Below are 21,169 nucleotides of genomic sequence, written 5' to 3'. Positions count from 1 at the left end.
CTACTTTAGGGGGAGGTTTCCTTCAAAGAGACCTGCATCAGTCAAAATAAGCCAGCAGGTCTTAGCCATGCACCACAATTTGCTCTCAATTTCAGAAAGATGGCATGATGTGGTACACAAAGAAGATGGACCTCTGGTCTTTGCTGAATATTGCTTTACCCAATTTAATTATATACGATATCTATAAGGCATATTAGCGAAACACTGTTCTCATCCAGATTGTAACTTCTGAATATAAAACAGGTGCTTCTTTTAATGCTTGTCATTTTTCTCACTAAAATAGACAGCTGTAATCTGGAGACTATTCCTAAGGTTCTTTCTTTACAACTTTTGCTCTCTCTTTTTTTGCAAACAACTTTCACTTACACAAATTCTCCACATATGAAACCATAGAGTCATAACTGCACACATTTTTTATACTTTAACTGGAACCATTGGCATTTTAACTGGAATCTGTTGACAGTAAACAGGAGGTTAGAAAGAAATTGTTTGTTTTTCCTCCACTTTTTCCTCCATTCATCTCATTTCTTGCACACTTTTCTGAAGATGTTTTGGCCACCACAACTGCGTACAGAGGGTCAGCATGTATTCATTTCATAAACCTTCCAACATGTGAGGGTGAGAATCAGAAGTTAATCAGGAACAACAAATGCTCTTGAGGCAGGCAGGACAGAATGGAACTAGAGAAAAATCCCTCCCTCCAAATATCTTTCCTTGGGCCCACAAGTAATTGGCTTAAAATGTTAAATATCAGGATATATGATATAAAGAAAAGCATCCAGTTATTCCCCACCACCATCATTTCTGTCACCACTACCCAAACCAAATTAAGTAAAACCTTTGACCTTGAGAACAGAAACAAATATGGAAAACAAAGATACAAGCAGGAATCTACTAAAGTCCTTCATCCATGGAAGGATACTGCCAGGTCACAGTGTATGTTTTTGACATCCATCACATGCAGAATCATTATATGTGTCATCTGCTTGTTCAACTCAGAAATTTCCTGTGTTATAAAGCAGTTTTTAGTGCAATATTAGTAAAATATTCTCTCTAGCAGGCAGCTACACATATCATTTATTAGAGAAGCTTTTCTACTTTTTTTTACAGTTTAACTGAATACATTTAAAATGAATAAAAACACAGTTATGCACACTTTTACTAATGCCTAAAAGATGACAGTAAATAATAATGCACATAATTAATGTACAAGATCAGCTTTCACAGTGAAGCTGAATGGCTTATTTACAGTATTGAATGGGGACATATCAATTAATAATGGCCATAATTCTGGTGACTCATTTATGAACAACAATATCTTAAGTCCTCTTCTGCCAGCTTTGCCACCATGACCTAAAGTGAAATTCAACTCAAGGATGTGAGGAGACTAAGGTCTGGTCCTCTGGAGAGGCTTATAAACTAGGAATCCATAAGAGCAATAAGATTCTGTTTTATTGGCCTTAAAAGGCCTTAATAGTTCGAACATGCTCAAGATGAAGTATTATTGTTGTTCGGAAATGTGTCCTCCAGGTGATTGTCTTAATATAGCCTATAAAAAAGACAGAGCATATACAAATATACAAAAGCATATCCTACCAAATAAATATACCTCACTGAAGGCCAGTACTGAAATAAAATAAATAAGGAAAAAATCTTCAGATGTGCACTTTCTACTTAACAGCCTGGTTTCAAACCTATTAATAGCTAGTGTCTTTGAACAGTACATTTTATTATACAATGGCCCTTTAAAAAGCCTGAAAATAATTTTCAAACCACTCAAGGAGCAGCATCACACCCATAGTTCTTTACACATATATCATTTTATGCAGGAAACCTACATATAGATTGCATGTAAATATGAATGCAGTGAGTAAGCCTGTGTGAGTTTCACCATTTGCCTACACAGCGGTAAAATACAACAGCGTCTCACTGAATTGTTATTACTTGTAGTGTATGCAAGGCATACATATATGGCAAAACATATCAACATAGGAAGCGACTGCAATAAATCCATCACAGGCTGTAAGCAGAAAATTTTGCTGAACTTGACGGGAAGGATTTTTTAGTAAACATGCATAGGATTGCACTGGACAAGAACAAAACTTACTGTACAAGAGGCACTTTAATAAACAAGAACTACTTTGTAAAACTTTGAGAGCTGCATTTGATATGCAGGGAAGAGCTCTTTTTGATTGTCATTTTAACTTAATCACAAGTTGCATAAAGTTGTGCATAAAAGGCAATTATTTGGTCAAGGCACATCCATTCTGTTAGTGCACAATTTCTATTGCAGAAGTTATCCTTCAAGGCTCATTGTATTTATATCTCAAACAAGGGAAATACTTCAGTTTTGGGTAGTTCACTCCAGATGTGGCAGACCTCTTCCCTCCTTCTCAGATTAAAGAGTTAAGGGGATAAGAATTGTATATAACAAAAACAAAACAAAAACAAAAACAGAGAAAAACTCACCACCCTTTCAAACTGTGATTTTATATACCACCAAAAACCTCAGGCATTAGACCTTGACCTAATCCAGTCACTGTGGGCCTGGGAAGAGCAGAACTGAAAAAGGGGGCATTTGATGACAAAAATCTGAGTGAAATGTTCCCATTGGGCAATGGAACTGCATTGGTTAGTGCAAGTTCACACATGGGCCCAAAGCATGCTGGTGTTATCTGCACCTAATTGCTTCTTCTCTTCCATTTTCACAAGGAAGGTATTTGCTACCATTTCACACAAGCGGAAACTCTTTAGGTTGTGGGGCCAGTATGTGGATCATACAAATACAAGCCAGAGATTGAGCAGGGCAAGGCAAAGTGCTCCACCACAGGGATTCTGGCCTAGATGTTTCCATTATCAGGGAATAAACAGGCAAGTGGTGGTTCACTATGAAAAAAGGCCAGTACAGAATTTAAAAAAAATACAAAGAGCTTCCACTGAGTGAGATACACACTTTATATATGTGTAAAGTGTGTGTTTTGGTTGGTTGGTTGGTTGGTTGGTTGGTTGGTTGGTTGGTTGGTTGGTTGGTTGGTTGGTTGGTTGGTTGGTTGGTTGGTTGGTTGGTTGGTTGGTTGGTTGGTTGGTTGGTTGGTTGGTTGGTTGGTTGGTTGGTTGGTTGGTGGGTGGGTGGGTTGGTTGGTTGGTTGGTTGGTTGGGTTGGGTTGGGTTGGGTTGGGTTGGGTTGGGTTGGGTTGGGTTGGGTTGGGTTGGGTTGGGTTGGGTTGGTTTATAAAACAGCTCAGTGGCAAAAATAAAATTCTTATCTGCCTGCTCCCCTTTTGGGGGGGAAAAGTTTTGTGTTCAAAAGGAAGAGCAGAGAATGTATTAGCAATATTCTCTCTCTCTCTCTCTCTCTCTCTCTCTCTCTCTCTCTCTCCAACACTAGGTTGGCAACACTTCTCATTCCCCTGGCCACAGAGATAGAAAATGGGATCATCAGAAATTTCCAGTGTGGTAAGTACAAGTTGCCTACTGCTTTCATAAGGTGTCTGTGCTGCTACCAATACACGATAATACTGAATACTGAATACTGAATAAAGCAATTAATGCAGTTACTTCACCATTAACATACTTCATGATTTTTCCTCCACACTCCTGAAACTGTCTTTCTGGATGCCTAGTTTACAGCAATGAGAATGTCTCTGGCCATAATAGAAGGTCTACATAGAAGGAGTTGTGACAGGAGTCCAGGTGGAAGAAAGCCTAGCATGCACTGCAGTATCATACTGACTATCAGCAATATCTGTAGTTGTCCCACCGTCGTACAGCGGAGATCCCGAGGAAGTAGTTGTCACTGAATGAGGAAGGGTGGGATAGTGGGTTGAAGAGCCTCGCAAAAATTGGGGTCCAATCCCACCAGACACCCCACTTGATTGTGACACTGGAGAGATTGTGCTGTTGCTTACAGACCACAAATTGGGATACTGGCTGCAAGAGGGGGGGAAAAAGAACAGATTTGAGAATGCAGGTCCAGGACTGATAGATAGAACATTATATTTGAACTCAACAGTCTTTCTTCAGTCTGGTGTTGGGCAATCAACTACCTCAGCCTCCTAGGCCAGATGGAAAGGAGGGAATACACTCTTTCTCATGAGATTCAGCAGGATTCTGTCATGGTCAGCACAGCAATATGGACTGCATCAGATAAGCACAAATTCATATTATTAACTATCTCCACATCAACTACCCTTATGATGCACTGATCACAAAACTTAATTTGCCCATACTATGGTATTGGTGCCCTTTGGTGGATTTGATCTTTTGCGGATTGAAGAAAAGTTACAAAAGCTGGCTTCTCTGAACACAGCTCTTATAGAATCTTAATAATAATAATAATAATAATAATAATAATAATAATAATAATAATAATAATAATAATAATAATAATAATAATAATAATAATAATAATAATAATAATAATAATAATTTCTTTTCTACCTAGTTTTTCTTCCAATTCAGAGAGTCAAGGTAAATTAAATATAAATACTTGAAACATAGAATATTGAAAAGCTATTTAAAGTGAACAGCTTAAAACCAAAAGCGAAAAAAGATATACACAAATAAAAAACAGGTTTAATGAAGAATAGCAAGCATCCCTTGTTAAAATTTCTTTCTACAACTACTGTAGAATATCAAATGCCTCAATCAACTCACACTAAGGTACGTTTCCTGCTTTTGGCAATGAGTATTTTCTCCACCTTCATGTGTCATTATACAAAATAACAAACTTTTAGAGACTTCAAAGTAATTGATAAAGCCCTCAATGGAAAATAAAAATCTGAGCCCCTTTGAACAACAAAATTTGAGGAAGTGGGGTAATGTATCTCCTGATCTCTTTTCATGCCAAGGAAATACACATTCCTCCTCTATACATACATAGAGCCAAAGCCTCTGTTCACTTCTGTATGTTACATTTTAAAAGGTGCAACTGGAGAAACAACTGAAGAAAATATATAGCAGAAATGCCCTTCCTTCCCCTTTTTATACTGTATATAAGATGTAGAACGAAGGAAGGAAGACAACATGAATTTTCACATAAGGCAAGAAAATAAATTGAACTACCCTTGTTTCTACTACTATGTTGTTGTTGTTGTTGTTTAGTCGTTAAGTCATGTCCAACTCTTCATGACCCCATGGACCAGAGCACGCTAGGCCCTCCTGTCTTCCACTGCCTCCCGGAGTTGGGTCAAATTCATGTTGGTAGCTTCGATGACACTGTCCAACCATCTCGTCCTCTGTCGTCCCCTTCTCTTCTTGCCCTCACACTTTCCCAACATCAGGGTCTTTTCGAGGGAGTCTTCTCTTCTCATGAGATGGACAAAGCATGGAGCATCAGCTTCAGGATCTGTCCTTCCATACTACTACAATAGCATCTGCCAACTGCCTAGCAGTGGGCAAGGCACAATCCACTATAAAGGTCTCACGAATGTGTTTGTGTGTTTAGTCGTTTAGTCGTGTCCTACTCTTCGTGACCCCATGGACCAGAGCACGCCAGGCCCTCCTGTCTTCTACTGCCTCCCGGAGTTGTGTCAGGTTCATATTGGTTGCTTCGCAGACACTGTCCAGCCATCTCATCCTCGGTCGTCCCCTTCTCCTCTTGCCATCACACCTTCCTAACATCAAGGTTTTTTCCAAGGACTCTTTTCTTCTCATGAGATGGCCAAAGTACTGGAGCCTCAGCTTCAGAATCTGTCCTTCCACTGAGCATTCAGGGTTGATTTCCTTTAGAACTGATAGGTTTGTTCTCCTTGCAGTCCAGGGGATTCTCAAGAGTCTCCTCCAGCACCACAATTCAAAGGCATCAATTCTTCGGCAGTCAGCTTTCTTTATGGTCCAGCTCTCACTTCCATACATCACGACAGGAAAAGCCATAGCTTTGACTATTCGGACTTTTGTTGGCAAGGTGATGTCTCTGCTTTTCAAGATGCTGTCAAGATTTGTCATCGCTTTCCTCCCAAGAAGAAGGCGCCTTTTAATTTCAGGGCTGCTGTCTCCATCTGCAGTGATCATGGAGCCCAGGAAGATAAAATTTGACACTGCCTCCATATCTTCCCCTTCTATTTCCCAGGAGGTGATGGGACCAGTGGCCATGATCTTAGTTTTTTTGATGTTGAGTTTCAGACCGTTTTTTGCACTCTCCTCTTTCACTCTCATTACAAGGTTCTTTAATTCCTCCTCACTTTCTGCCATCAGAGTGGTATCATCTGCGTATCGGAGGTTGTTGATATTTCTTCCAGCAATCTTAATTCCGGCTTGGGTTTCTTCCAGTCCAGCCTTCCGCATGATGTATTCTGCATATAAGTTAAACAAGCTGGGGGACAATATACAGCCTTGCCGTACTCCTTTCCCAATTTTGAACCACTCAGTTGTTCCATGACCAGTTCTAACTGTTGCTTCCTGTCCCACATATAGGTTTCTCAGGAGACAGATAAAGTGGTCAGGCACTCCCATTTCTTTAAGAACTTGCCATAGTTTGTTGTGGTCCACACAGTCAAAGGCTTTCGCATAGTCAATGAAGCAGAAGTAGATATTTTTCTGGAACTCTCTGGCTTTCTCCATAATCCAGCGCAAGTTAGCAATTTGGTCTCGAGTTCCTCTGCCTCTTCGGAATCCAGCTTGTACTTCTGGGAGTTCTCGGTCCACATACTGCTGAAGCCTACCTTGTAGGATTTTGAGCATAACCTTGCTAGCGTGCGAAATGAGTGCAATTGTACGGTAGTTGGAGCATTCTTTGGCACTGCCTTTCTTTGGGATTGGGATGTAGACTGATCTTTTCCAATCCTCTGGCCACTGTTGAGTTTTCCAAACTTGCTGGCATATTGAATGTAGCACGAATAGGCCTACTAAATTAACAATTTATTGTGCTCTTCTGGAATGCCTGTTCACTTCAATGAAACTTGCAAAGAAGTGATTCCTCTGAGATTTTGCCCTTGGATAACAAATGCATTTGATAAAGCCACATTCCTGCTTCTGGGTGTTTGAGAGCTTTCTTGAACACAAAACAGAACCTACCTGGAACTGGTTGGTGGGCCAGTGCTGTGACCCATAGGCAACATACTTGTTGGGGGTGGGACTCCTAAACTGGACCAATTCTCATGGGATTGGAGCACTGAAAGGCAGGATGAAGAACTATCACCATAGGCTGCTGTAAAAGAAGAACAGTTCCTGTTTTCAGTACAAAGTAAAGCAATCTACATAATATTCTATGCAACTGAATTTACCAGAATTAGTAAGCAAAATGAACGTATGTATGACTGCATGATAAATGTAAGGACCTAATTACTGGGTTTCTTGGAAAATGGAAATTATGCTATTTGAGTCATAAATATTCATAACCTAGGAAATGAACATACTGCAAAGCTCAAGTAGCTGGAGAACATTTTAAAAAATATCATACAGGACCAGCTATAGTGCTCTACATAAATTGATTTCCTTGATTTCTGACAACTCTGTACTTCCTCTTCTAGTAGGAAATGAATACAATGAATAGAAGAAATTGCATCTTATTTCACAAAGCTGTAGTAGAAATGACATAATTTTTAAAAAGTTGTTTGTTTAAAGTATTTCTATAACACCTTTCCAAGATGAAGTAAAACACTATTTACAAAGTGATATTTTAAAACAGCAGAATAAAAATTAAGTTAACACCAGATAAAACAGCCACAACAATAAACATTGTTGCATGCATATTATATATATTATATATAGGCCTGCACTCATTTTCCTCCTGTGATTAATATTAGGTAACCATGCAGAGATTATCCACACTCCAGACCGATTCTTCTTGTACTGTGCTCACGACCTGGGGTTCAATCCCAGGTAGCTGGCTCAACATTGACTCAGCCTTCTATCCTTCAGAGGTCGGTAAAATGAGTACCCAGCTTGCTGGGGGGGGGGGCAACGTGTAGCCTGCATAATTAACTTGTAAACTGCCCAGAGAGTGCTTGAAGCACTATGAGGCGGTATATAAGCAGCACGCTTTGCTTTTTGCTCTCTCTCTCTCTCTCTCTCTCTCACACACACACACACACACACACACACACACACACACACGAATGTCTCTCTCTCTCTCTCTCTCTCTCTCTCTCTCTCTCTGGCATTTCTCAGCAGCAGTTGTCCACAACCTCCAGCACAACAAGATCATACTCTTGATCCAGCCTCTATATTCACACTTGTGTTTGACTTGCTCATTAATGTCCAGTGATAACAAACAACCAGAGAGTAATAATTTTTAAAAAGAACACTCACTTGGAGAGCTGGTTCTATGAGTGTATGGATTTGGATAAGGGGCAGAGCGGTGATTCCTCAGTGATGAGTACCTTTCACAGCTGTGGGCAGGGGAAAGTGACAGGGGTGTTCCAAACTGTGTGTGAGGACTAGGAGGAGGACACAACGTCCCTGTTCCAGGAATCAGCCAACCCCCTACTGCAAGAAGAAGGGACATGTCACTGCACGGTCCGTCCAAGAGGGCAACGAGCCCGACGCACACAACTATTCAGGAATATCAAATAATGAAACATTTTATTTACAGCAGTAACACAGACATGGCTTCCTTGTAACCAGCTGCCCCCATCTCGTGCTATGCATAAAAACACTCCCCCGTGTTGTGAAGTCATAAAATTGTGCTGTATGTGTGTCTGTTAAATGCATACAATATTACAAACAGAAACAGGATTCTAATATCCTCCAAAGATTTGCACTATTGCTAGTCATTGTGGACTTTGGATGAAGGTAGAGGGCTTCATTTGAATTTCAGTGATTTTATTCCAGCAGTGGCTGAATATTACCCTATCATTTAAAATTTTGAATTTTTTTTTTTCATTTGGGGGAGTAAAGGACGCTGGGTGCATTATTCTTCAATTAATTTCTATGGATATGATAAATGCTTCCAGAGACATTTAATTTCTATGAATACTTCCATTAGACACACAGAATGCAATTTTGCACTTCTTTTAAATGGTCTTTTTTACACTATACATTTCAAGGCCTATGCCATTAAAGGTAAACCTAAGTTTTTTATACTGATTACAAGGAGATATAGACTTCCCTTAGTTTTAAGCACAGAAGGTCTCCTTTTGGGGCAAAGTACTATAAAATATGCATATTCTACAGTGGAACAAAAAGATGCTCACCAGTAATATTATACATTGTATTACTTAAGACTATTCACCATGCAAGATCTATGAATACAGCAGCAGCTTCAGGGAGCATCACACTCCGGTTCTCCCTGACTAGGTTGGTCAGGTGCTGCTTTATTTCCCTGTTTTACAGAATCCAGTTCTTTATCTGGAAAGCTGAGACAGTCCTTTAGTCTAAGGCATTCCGTTTCCCAAAACATGTGACTAGTTTAAAGATCGAGAACCATCAGATGAAATAGTAGTAGTCCATCAACAATTAACACCTGAACAGCAAACCGAGCAGACACCCAGGTCACCTACTCACAGTCTTCCCCATTCTAGTGTCTGCTTAAATTATAACAAATGCTCCTAAGTTTGCATAAAAATAGAATAAGGTATTAAAAAGACTTCACTAATCTCTTCTGCCTCTTTTGGGAAACATGTTTTCTCTTCTGTGCTAATGCACCTGGCCACCCTACCCTGAGACATGTTTTGGGAAAACTATGTTGATTCTCCTTTAGTCTCAAAGTTCAGAAAGATGAAGTGGCAACACCGTGATAAAATTCACAGACCTTGGCATGAGAACTTTACATGTACAGCATTAGCTATGGTCATTAAACATACTACAACAAGAGACCGCCCAGAGACCTTTGGGTAGTGTGGGTGGCATATAAGTTAAATAAATAAATAAATAAATAAATAAATAAATAAATAAATAAATAAATAAATAAATAAATAAATAAATAAATAAACAAACAAACAAACAAACAAACAAACAAACAGAAAAATGAAAAACAGGCAAAAAGGGGTGAATAGCTTATCTAATATGGAATAGAATGGATTTATATGTCAGCATTTATACTTGCACTATACTCATGCACAATATCCTTAGATCCATAGGAAAAAGAGTACCTGAGCAAAGCAGAACTGATATTGATGGCACATTAGAAAATAATTTTCAGAAGAGAGCTTAGACATACATTGTGAATATCCTGATTGCTGACCATCTCCCACTTCATCCATCATGTCTTTGTGATCACTTCTGTCAAAGAAACTGCACTTTGTTAGTCAAAAAGATCAAATACTTTGGAAGAAATACTTTATAAATGCAACTAAAACAGCAAAGAGCTCTCACCTTTCTTTTGCATCAAGAAACGCTTTTGCAAAGGGATTGTACTTAATTTTTAATGCTGTTATCTAAAAAAAAACACAGAGAAAAAGTGTCAAATACAAATGTAATTTTTATTCTTTTTTCCCCATTTGTCATAAAGCAGTCATTCAACATTTCTGCCAACTCTACGGGGGGTTGAAGATTCTACTGGGAAATTGGCCCAGAAGAGAATTACCAAAACAGCACCTAAAATGCTCACACTGCAACATCATTGCTTTGAAATCATTCTCTTTACTACAACCTTCTCTCTTTACTCCACTTAGATGCCTGGTTTTATTATCCTATTAAGGAAGTACCTAAGGGAGAGGGAATACACTAAACACTGTTATAAAAAGTTTCAGGTTTCTGGGTAAAAAAGGAATAACACAACAGGGAAGAGTACCTTTATCATGAATATAACAGTCACTTTAACTAGCTCAACATGCTGTTTGTTTATGTGTTTCCATTTATTAGTTCAAAATGCAAAACAAGACAGTAAGGGATCATATCTCACATCATACCTTTGCCAATTGTTTTTGAAGTAAAGCCAAGAATTTCTAAAGTATCTATATGAAAAATTTCTGCTCTATGAGTAAATAAGATATTCACTTTTCAAAAACAGCTGACCCTTAGCTGTATGAAGTGAAGAATATGAACTATAACCAATAGTGGGACTCCAACTGATCTTGATGGGTTATAGAAAGTGAGCAATATAAAAACTGTAACAAAATGTCACCAAGAGATTCAGATGCAACTGCAAGACCCCCCTTCCTCCTCAAAAAACAACTTTATATAAGAAGAGTGGTTATTTATACTTTTTTAGAAGAAAAACCATTTTTAGAAGTCTCACACATCTAAAATGGGATGGAAATTCAGAAAGATCTAATTTTTTATTTGCAGTTGAATTCTCTGCTTATTTTTCAGCTGAGGATGGAGAAAATAAGTAAAAAATTGGAAATATGATTTTAACACTAAATTTGTAGCTTGTTTTTAAAAACTGATGTTGACAGTAAAAATTCTGGATTTCTAAATTCAAGTGATCTATTTTCAGAGAATTTTTCTACATTAGATATCTTCAGATTGTCATCGGTATTGACAAATTGCAGAATGTAAATATCTATGAGTACGACTTATTTGACACAGAGCAAGTTAATAATCTGACTGGCATTTAGTGCTAAATACATCTTGTTTATAAGAAAATTTCACTTAATTCAGTGGAAACCATTTGCAGTAGCATGTGCTCAGGACTCTAAGTGAAAGTGAAGAGAATAACTGGCTAAAAGCCAAGTTGGTATCCTGTTGAGCTACTGAGCAGGGAGCCCCACACCATTGTAAAGTGGGTTCTGGATGCTTTCACAAGCTATCCATTGCACAAATTGTGGTCTCCACAAAGAAAGTCTACCCTCTGTATTCCTTGAGAATTAGTGAACGTTTCCTCTGAGAAGAAGCTCTGTAAGTTACCCAGCCATTGTGTTTCACTGGCACAACAATTAGGTTTTGATGTGAAGGAGAAAAATCAAAAACTACAGTACAACAGTTTGCCCGCTTTCTTCAAAGAAGGAAAACATTGATTTCATTAGGCAGCAAATTCTACTGCTGAGATCTTCTCACATTTAAGCCATTGCTCTGAATGGTGAACATCTACCAACCTTGTCACAGTTCAACAGCTTTTTTTTAACTGCCCAGTACTCACTGGAGATGAGCAATTGTTCCAGCTATTTTATAGCACCCTTTTAAATTCTTGCAGTCAACATAGCCCTACCTACACTTCTTTCCTTGTCTTGCTCCAGTGATTTCACTCATGACTTCAGGATCCCCCCCCCCATTTTGTACCTACCTCTTCATTTTGGTAAGCTGTCACAGCTATAAATTGGGTCTCTGGGAAAGAATGGCTGGTAATCATCCTCTGAGGGCCACCAACTCTCACTATATGAATTCTAGGTTCGTATTTGTGCAAGGAGTTCAGCATGATCTGTTAATATAATGACAATGGAAGCAAGCATTGACACAGAGGTATGTTTTGATGTGACACCATCAAGTTGCAGCTTGTCTTTGGTTTTGTTGTTGTTTTTGTTGTTCTTTGGTTGGTTGGTTGGTTTTTTCAACTGTTAGATCGCTCAGTGGTTTGGGGGTTTGATTCCCAGCCGTGCTTCCTTGACAGGGGCTAGATTCAATCCATAGGGTCCCTTCCAGCTCTGGAGTTCTAAGATTATAGGGCAAAATCAATGGGTTTTAGGCTCTCTTAAAGTGAATAAATAATAAGAAAAAGAACTAAATGTTCTCTCTTCCTTGTTTTAGATAGTATCCCTGTTTGTGTGACAAGCCAAAGTTATTAAGAATTCCTTTGTCCATATATTCAGCCAAGTCATGGCAAGAACAATTATCATCAAATAATTTCAAGACTGAAATCATGGGTTTTTTCTAATTCCAAATAATCCAAATGGGCATACTGAAATGTAGAAATAAAGAAGTTTAATAAAACATCCTTCTTTTATCCTGAGTTTTAAAAATTAGTGCAAAAATAGCTGTGCAGTAAGGGAAACATTGACTTTTGAAACTAATATGAAATTAAGCCTTTTCTTTCTTTCTTTCTTTCTTTCTTTCTTTCTTTCTTTCTTTCTTTCTTTCTTTCTTTCTTTCTTTCTTTCTTTCTTTCTTTCTTTCAAGAAAAACAATTCTGCTCAATCCTGTGCAAAAATATAGGGAGGTATATCCAAATCCACTAAAATCAACTAGCTTGGATATGCCAAACTTGGCTATGGTTATTTCCTGTCCTTAAAAAAAAGAATATTGTCACTTGGAACTTACAAAACTCAGTACTACTTAGAAGGCTGTCCTTGTCTCCAAAGCTGCAATAGGGAGGGAGTTTCTTCAGAATATCAATTCATATTCTGCACCTCTGCTTTATTAACAGCTGCACTGTTTATTTTCCCACTACAGGTACACATTAGCCATTAATATGTTAACATAGGTTGAAACATACCACACAGATGTACAGATCTGGTTGATCAACTAACAGCTTTCTCATTTTAATATGCCCTTTAACCACTTCAGCAATAGATGCAGCAGAATATGGGAATTAAGCTGAAAGACATGCATGCTTATGCTAGAAATACATCTAAAAGGCTCTGATTTCGCTGACAAAGGACACTGCTGAAGCACATTCCAGCCCCACCCTTGTGAATACAAAGATAATTTTACACCCTGTCAATTTCATGCTGATCAGTTTATCAAGATGACAGAGATCAGCATGAGTACAATGCCAATTAAGTAACCCAGTTTGTCTACTGCTTCAGTTAGGAAATGAGAAGGAAAATATCTTTGCTCTCTCTAGGGCATTTCTATGGCGCAGAATGGGTACTGTTCAGTCCTCCCTGCCAAGGATGCTGGATTGCCAAACTAATATTTGCAGGCCAGCTTCATACATCTTTAATATTGCATAATTGCTAAAGCTGTGATGTGAAGATGCAATGCAAAATGGAAACACAGTAGTTAAGATGCATTAAACAAAAGGGAACTTTTTCTTAAATAAATATTAATTTTCTAATTTATCACAATTTAATCTGATAGTCCCAGATTTTACCAGATTAGCTTTCTGACCTACAATGACCTACTGTCTACTAAAGCATAAACCTACACATTTAGAATTATGTCCCAATGAAAAGACTCAAGTGGGTTTTACTTGGTCCTTGGGAAGTGACTGCAGCCTGTTTGTCCTCTGCACTGATTTTTGGCCTACTTGCAAACTACATGGAGAATGACAAAGTGGCAGACAAAAGGCAAGGAGGGTCACAGGCTGATAATACTGAAATAAATAACTTGTGGCTGTTCCAAAGTGTGTGTGCACTAATTTTCCAGAGTAAGCTTTGTTCTACCTGCTTTACTGCTAATAACTTTGGGGAAAGCACCCAGGATCAGACACAACAAGTTCCCCACCCCTTATTTAATCCTATAGCACAACTTGAAATGGATTCGCAGATGAAGATATCTCAAAGAAAACAAAGCCGCAAATTAAGAATATTTCCACCCTACACCTTGTTAGACTTGTGGGAGAATTTGTGTTACAGTGCTTCTGTGCTTCAACCTACTCAAAGAGTTAGCCTTGCAGCCATTAGTGGGGAGGGGCCCACAACAGCCTTAGGAGGGTCAGGGCTGCTGAAGACACTGGTAAGATTAAAGCAACAAAACAAAAACAAGTAGCGTTTTTCCTCAACACACACAATAAGAATACAGCGGCTGAGATCCAACAGTAAGTCACAACCAGAGTAGGCCCAATGAGTCAGAAGGGATGTGATGATTCGACTCCTAAATAAGTCCCCTAGTTACGACTTACAACTGGATTTCAGCCACTAAGTTAAATAATTGATAGTTTGCTATTCTTAACGTGGTGCCTAATATAACCTTCACTCACTGTAGGGCTGGGCCTGCCAGTAGACCTCAGAGATAAGACTGAATTAGCACACATGCTAGTCATCCCTATTTATCATTGGCTGCTACCTGTCTCTACTGGCATTTGGAAGAAATATGTAAGGCACCCTCTTTTGAATATTTTTAGGGCACACAGACATATGCCAGAAAGATTTCTAATTTCATATCTTTTCCTTGCAAGAGGAATACCTGCATGAAAAGTGGGTGCATTTTAGCTTAGGATAGGGATATAATATTTGGAAGAAAACAACTGCATTGCATGGCTATGACTATATTCAACATCTATATCCAGCAGTTGCTTACTAGGGAGTAGGAGTTGAAGCTGATCATGAAGTGGTCAGTTTCCATTCCCCTTCAACTCCTATTCCCTAGTAAGCAACTGCTGAGGAATAATGTTTTGAGGTGCAGCTTCTGTTCTAAAGCACAGCAATGCAGTACAAAATTAAATTCTATTACATGTTCCTAAGGTTGTTATAGACAATCTACCAATACATATTGTTTCAGAAGCAAATACATGAAAGAGTCAATAAATAGCCCTTTTTCAGAGATTCATAAAGAACAGAGAGCAGCAATCAGCACAATGCCTGTCCTCCCAACTTTCACACACAACTTTCACCGTACAAAGATCTTACAACAACATAATAATCATCATTATGTGCTATCAAATCAATTCTGACTTATGATGACCCTTTCCAGGGTTTCCTAGGTAGAGAATGCTCAGAAATGGTTTGCCATTCCCTTCTTCTGGGGGCCACCCTGGGACTGTGCAGCTTGCCCAGGGCCACTCAGGCTGGCTGTACTTGCAGGAGGCACAGAGGGGAATTTGAACTCCCAATCTCTATCTCCATAACCTAACTCACTGAGCAGAGCCTATAGACATGAAAAGGTCTCAGGCTACCTGACTGGTTAAAGAGGCTATTGGTATCTTCCAAAATAATAATTATTTCATTATAGTGTTAAAGTCTGAAGTACTGGACTCAAGTTCATCAATTGCACAAAGTGCTGTGCGTTGTCCCCAGGTGTATAAAAGCCTCCATTTAATTAGGTGGCTTTTGAGCCAACAGGATGCATGCCATAAGAAAGGTTAAGTCTTTGGGGCTCTACAAATCTAGTGTTTTGGTACCCGACAAATATAGGTAACCCTCTGGAAGGTATATAGACAGTCCAGACATTCAGACCATATGGAGGAAGAAAAGGGAACAGTATTCTAACTGCCCCTTCATGTGATCACAGCATCTGTAAAGGATTACTAGGAGAGAAAAAAACATGCAGGGGAGGTGCTGCCAGCCAGGTGCTTGCAGCAGTGAGCAGTTGTGTGAGGGGCAGGCAGTAATCCTTGGTGTGAGAACAGGAGGGTTACAATTACGACCAGAGTATCCCAGTTTTGATCTATAAAGTGTAAGAATCAGTCTATCGAACACACACACAGAGACACACACAGACACCTTTGTGCTTTGGATCAGCCTTGCCCCCACCTTCTGTACAGGAACAGAAAGCCAGTTAGCTGTTATCTCGGTGGAGTTTAATGTAAACAGCAACCAGCCCTGCCAATTTTGGGAAAACTTCAGGCAGATGCTGTTGTTCCGAGAGGTCAAGTTGGAACTGACTTACAGCGACCCTAATAGGGCTTTCAAGGCAAGTGAGCTATTTCAGGAGTGGTTTTGCCAGTTCCACTCTCCCAGTGAGTTTCCAAGCCTGAGCAAAATTCGAAGCCTAATCCTAGTCCATCACTCCATCCACTACACCACACCGGATACCTCACACAGATAGAGCACGGTTTAAAAAAAAAAGGGGGGGGAGAGACGGAGGGTAAATTTCCCACCTCCGATCCCTGTGGAAATTACAGCTGAACGTTAAAGGGTTCATCAACTGGAAAGCTGAATACAACGAACTTGCCCCAAATCAAGGACCAGCACGGGGGGGGGGGGGAATTGATGCACGCGAAGGCCCCATTTCTCTTTGGGAGATGGAGGACATACGGAAGGAGGCGGGCAGGCCCTGGAGTGCCCCCCGTCGGAGTTCCCCCCAGCCTTCCCCAGTCTCCCCCCGCCACGCTTTCCCGGCGGCTCCCCTTCCCCGGCGCCGAAGGGGGGCGCCCTCCTCACCTGGCCGCCTCCGTTGAGCTTGTTGGTGAGCTTGACCTTGCTGAAGGAGACGGGCGCCTTCATCCAGTGCGCGCCGAAGTTGGGCGAGTCCGGGTGGATGTAGACGCAGCTGGGGGCCTGGGGCTCGGGCTTGCCGCCGGGCACCCACTCCCCGTTCACGTACTTCCAGCGGTGGTTGTCGGCGGCCACGAAGTCCAGCAGGAACGAGTACATGGCGTTGGGGTCCAGGCCGGACACGCTGGCTTTCAGCACCGGGAACATGCGCCTGCAAGGGAGGGAAGGCAAGGAGCGAGGAGAGGCGGCGGGGAGGCCTCCCACCGAGCCGGCCGAGCCCCCCAGGAGGCGGGGGCCGCCTTCCCTCTCCCAGGCCCGCGCCTCGCCCAGAGCAACCCTCCTGCACCCCCCCCCCCGGGGTCCTTCTGGAGCAGAAGAGCCGGACGGGGGCGGCGGGCGGGCGGGGGGAGGAAAGGCCTCCACCCTGAGGCTTCGCAGCCCCTGGGAAGCTGCCCAGGCTGGGCCTGCTGTCCTGTGTGTAACTTTGGGTAGCGGGCCGCCCTGAGGCTCCCCCGCCTGACCCCTGCTAAAGTCACCTGCCAGAGGGCCGCCCCCCCTAAAAGCAGCGAAGCCAAGCCACCGGAGGAGGAGCGAGCGGGCTCCCCTACAGAGGCCGCAGAAATCAGCGGGACGTAATCCGGACAGACAAGGGCCCTTGGAGACCGACAGTTCCATATGGAGCAGGATTCTAAGCTTTCTCGTGAGCAAGGGGATTCCACGGACATCAGTCACGCTTTCTTACGAGTAATCGCTTTCAGGGATGAGGTGCCAATGTCTTTAGGAAATGACCACTGAAGTGTAAGACCACTGAAAGAACCGATTGCCCTCAAACGATGGACGTGCATTCCACCGAAATGACTAAAAGGTTTTCACTTTGATCCTCGTTTCCCTCTTCTTTTGATTTGGAAAATAAAAGTCCCGTCGATTTTAGCAAACCGAGGTTGTAACTACTGCATTGTGGAATCCCAGTCTGGGATTAAGAAAGAGGGGAGTCCTTTTATTTTCCTTAATTTGGTTCCTGGCGGATTTAAATCTTGCTTGCCTCAGGCTTTCTAACATACTAAAACACCTCGGTGTTGTAAGTTATTACAAGAGCTGGTGAAATTTTTTAAAACCGGAGACAAATTCATACAATCACTTCATTAAACTGGAGGAAATGTCGGAGTGCAAAATTATATCGGAGTGCAAAACTCAATCCACTATGAAGATGTGATTAGAAGAAAGTTTCCTGGGGTTTTGACTAAAAATCACTAACACCGCTTGTCAAAAATAAAACCCTGTAATGTACATTTCCTTCCCAATTAAGTGTATTCAGTCTTTAAAAATAAACACACGTCATGAAGCCAACTGCTAGGATTCCCAAAGTTTTGGCTAAGTTTCTTTCTACCCCAGTTTTGGAATTAAGAACCGGCATGCAAATCTTACATCTCAGCTGGGCAGGGAAGTTTTTCCTCCTCTGCAGACATTCCGATAGAAAAGGACGCTAGAAAAGGAAAGTTGGCTTATCCTAAGGTGACTGTTGTCTGCCCAACCAGCCGCTCGCAGGAAAGCGGGCCTCTCCGGGAGATGTCCAGACCTCAGACCCGAAAGGCGCCTCCGCAAAGCGGGAGAATTGTGGGCAGTGCTGAGGATGGTCGGTGGGCTAAAGATGAAGCGAGCGCGTCCACACCTAAGAGTGAGATGGCCTGGAAATCATGGATGGCAAACCAGGCACGAGGGCAAATCTGTACGTGGAAGATTAGCGGACCGGATTGTCATTTTTTTTCCTTTCTTTTTTGTTTATGGCTTCTTGGAATAGAAATGGGGAAACTTTGAGAGAGAGCAGAGAAGGCGCAGGGCAAGAGGGAGAACAGGTGGCGCAAAGGGAGCAGGTGAGCGAGGGGGGAAGGAAAGGAGAGGTGGCCCAAGGGAGCAAGCGGGGTCGCGCCCCCCCCCCCAGGAAAAGGGCCACGGAGTCAGCCTAGCGGCATCTGAAGGGGCGGACGTGCTTCCCGCCGCAGCCGCGTCTGCGGGCCTCAGTCCACGCCACCATAAATAAGCAGGCGTGAAGTGGGCTCCCGTCCAGGAAAGCGTGCGCAAAATAAAACCGGCTCGTCCCAAGGGTGTCCCGAGGCTGAGCTAAATCGCAGGACCGCGAGGAGATGGCCACGGTTCGCCCAGGGCGCGTGCCGGCCCGCGGGGCTCCTCAAAGGTTGCGAGGCGGCGTCGGCCAAGCTCCCCCGAGGGGAACGGGGGAGAGGCGCTCTCGGCCCGCCCGAGGCCTTTGCCCGCTGCCTCCCTTTCCTCCTACCTGCCGTTCTTGGTGACGATCATCTCGTTGGTGAGCTCCTTGAAGCGCAGCCACAGCTCGCTGTCCTCCAGGGTGACGCGCAGCTCCCGCTCGGTGGGGTCTCCCTTCTCGCTGCCCGCCTGCAGCTCGTTCTCCACGGCGCTCAGCAGATGGTCCACCCGGTACTGGAGGCTCTTGCCGGAGCTGTCGGTGCTCGGATTCGTCATCCTTCGTTCCTTCCTCCCGTCCTTCCTTCTTTCGCACCCCACTAGAGAGTCTCCTTAGGAGCTGAGTCCCGCCTCCAGTGTATCGAGGTTCCACGCTTTCTGGCTTGGAAAACTTATCCGGGTAGCCCCGTGGCGAAGGGGCAAGGGGAGAAGGGGGTGGAGTGGGCTGGGTGGGTGGGTGGCTTCGAGGTACTCCTCCAGTGGGAAGGTTGCGCGTAGACCTGGGTTGCAGAGGGGTTAATTCCACATGACCTCTCTGGTCAGCGCCTCTTGAAACTGTGCCCCCCCCCCAATAAATACCCTCTTAGTGACATCACAATACCGGTTTGGGGTTCACCTGATTGGAGGAGAGTCCCTTTGATGTTTTCGGGCCGCCCACCCGACAGGCTCCCTGCGGCCATATCAGAACGGTACCCTGGGGAAAGCCTGTGATGTTAATTGCAGCCCGTGGGATTAAACGCGGCTATTTTATGTAAATCTGCCCCCAAATGTTTGCACCTCTATCAAAGCCGCCGGGGCAGCGCCTTCAGCAGCCCAAGAGGAAATGGGCCATGTCAGCAAGAGCGCCATAACCGATGGGCAGCGTCCTCCCTGTTTATCCCACTTGCACCCGCCACCCGTCGGCAGCTGCGCCTGGGCGCTCCAGCAAAGCTCGAGACGGCTCCGGGTCGAAGAACTGCGGCCAGACGCTCCCCCCCCCCCCGGCAAGGTTTAGTGTCTACAGAACCGCGTTCAAGCTTCCGTCTCCAGTTAAAAACACGTCTGTATACATAACAATGCTATTCAAGCCCGTGAGCCTTCCGAGTTCAATACATTTAGGTTGCGGTGTAAGTGACAAAGGCAGGCCCTGATTGTTAGGAAACCGTCTGAGATGTGTAGCCATCTTATGTGTGGTGAGGGGGGGGGGTTGAGGATGTTTATACCTGGCCTCTGCACCGAAGACCGCTTTCCCAGGGTGTCCTTAGTGGAAGAGTCCAACCAAAACGTGCGCTTTGACTTTCTGTGGGTGAATATAGTGGCAAGGTTTGGTTTCTGCCCACACAAGTTTGCCTGTCTTATTTTACCAGTTGATTGGGGAATGAAAAGATCCCAAACAGTGAAATGTCATCCCTTATCTCTTTCCTAGCTATATTGCATCTTCTGATAGACCTTAATTAGAAGCATCATGGGTAGAAAAGCCTAGCAGAAAAGTGAGGTATAAATACACGTAATTCTGTTTATCCTCCTTTGTCTTTGGTTGCAGTCCAACCAACTCCTAGTGAGTAAAAGTGAGAGTCTTATTTCAATGGACGTCAGAGCCCCCAAATGTGACATCAATTTACATCAATGTCATACATGAGATTTTACTCCTTTCTAAGTATGATTAGGGAAGTAAACAGTTTTAGGGGACAACACAGAAATAAATTCTGAAATCTATCAAACATGTCAATAAGAGTGGGACTCTTTCTCAGAAAGAAACTGTGCGAATTAAGCTGAAAGTTATCTTTTTTAAAAGACAACCCTAATTGATGTTAATCTGAATATTTTGATTTGAGGGGGTGTTTCCTCCACACAGCAAGTTAGAAGCCATAGGAACTCTCCACATCCCGATTCACAAGTAATGTTAGACAGTTTATGAAAGTGAAAAGTCAAAGCACACAATGTTACCTGAGCTTCAGAGAAATAGTTTTAAAAATATTACTTTTCCATTCCTCTTACCCATCGTCATAAGCTGCAGTACAGAATTCCTTTGAAAGTGTCACAAAACTGAGTATGGATCACTCAGTCATTAACTAGTTCTTGAATGAAAATTGACTGTATGGTTTGGGTGGTTTTTA

At 42.4% G+C, this 21,169-nt stretch overlaps 1 protein-coding gene across 1 annotated transcript; it reads right to left on the bottom strand.

The window, feature by feature from the left end:
* Positions 1 to 1,047: 1,047 nt before the first annotated feature.
* Positions 1,048 to 19,428, bottom strand: TBXT (T-box transcription factor T). The gene is made up of 8 exons (XM_072994325.2): positions 19,147 to 19,428; positions 16,803 to 17,067; positions 12,107 to 12,241; positions 10,255 to 10,316; positions 10,100 to 10,161; positions 8,251 to 8,427; positions 7,015 to 7,147; positions 1,048 to 3,930 (listed from the first exon to the last, which is right to left on the bottom strand). The coding sequence occupies exons 1-8, from the start codon at positions 19,350 to 19,352 to the stop codon at positions 3,663 to 3,665; spliced, it is 1,308 nt and encodes a 435-aa protein (XP_072850426.2). The 5' UTR covers positions 19,353 to 19,428; the 3' UTR covers positions 1,048 to 3,662.
* Positions 19,429 to 21,169: the final 1,741 nt, after the last annotated feature.

This window comes from Pogona vitticeps, chromosome 1, assembly GCF_051106095.1.
Source record: "Pogona vitticeps strain Pit_001003342236 chromosome 1, PviZW2.1, whole genome shotgun sequence".
In the NCBI taxonomy this organism is placed as follows: Eukaryota; Metazoa; Chordata; class Lepidosauria; order Squamata; family Agamidae; genus Pogona; species Pogona vitticeps.
The sequence above is the reverse complement of the archived record's forward strand: the minus strand, read 5'-3'. Positions and strand labels throughout refer to the sequence as shown.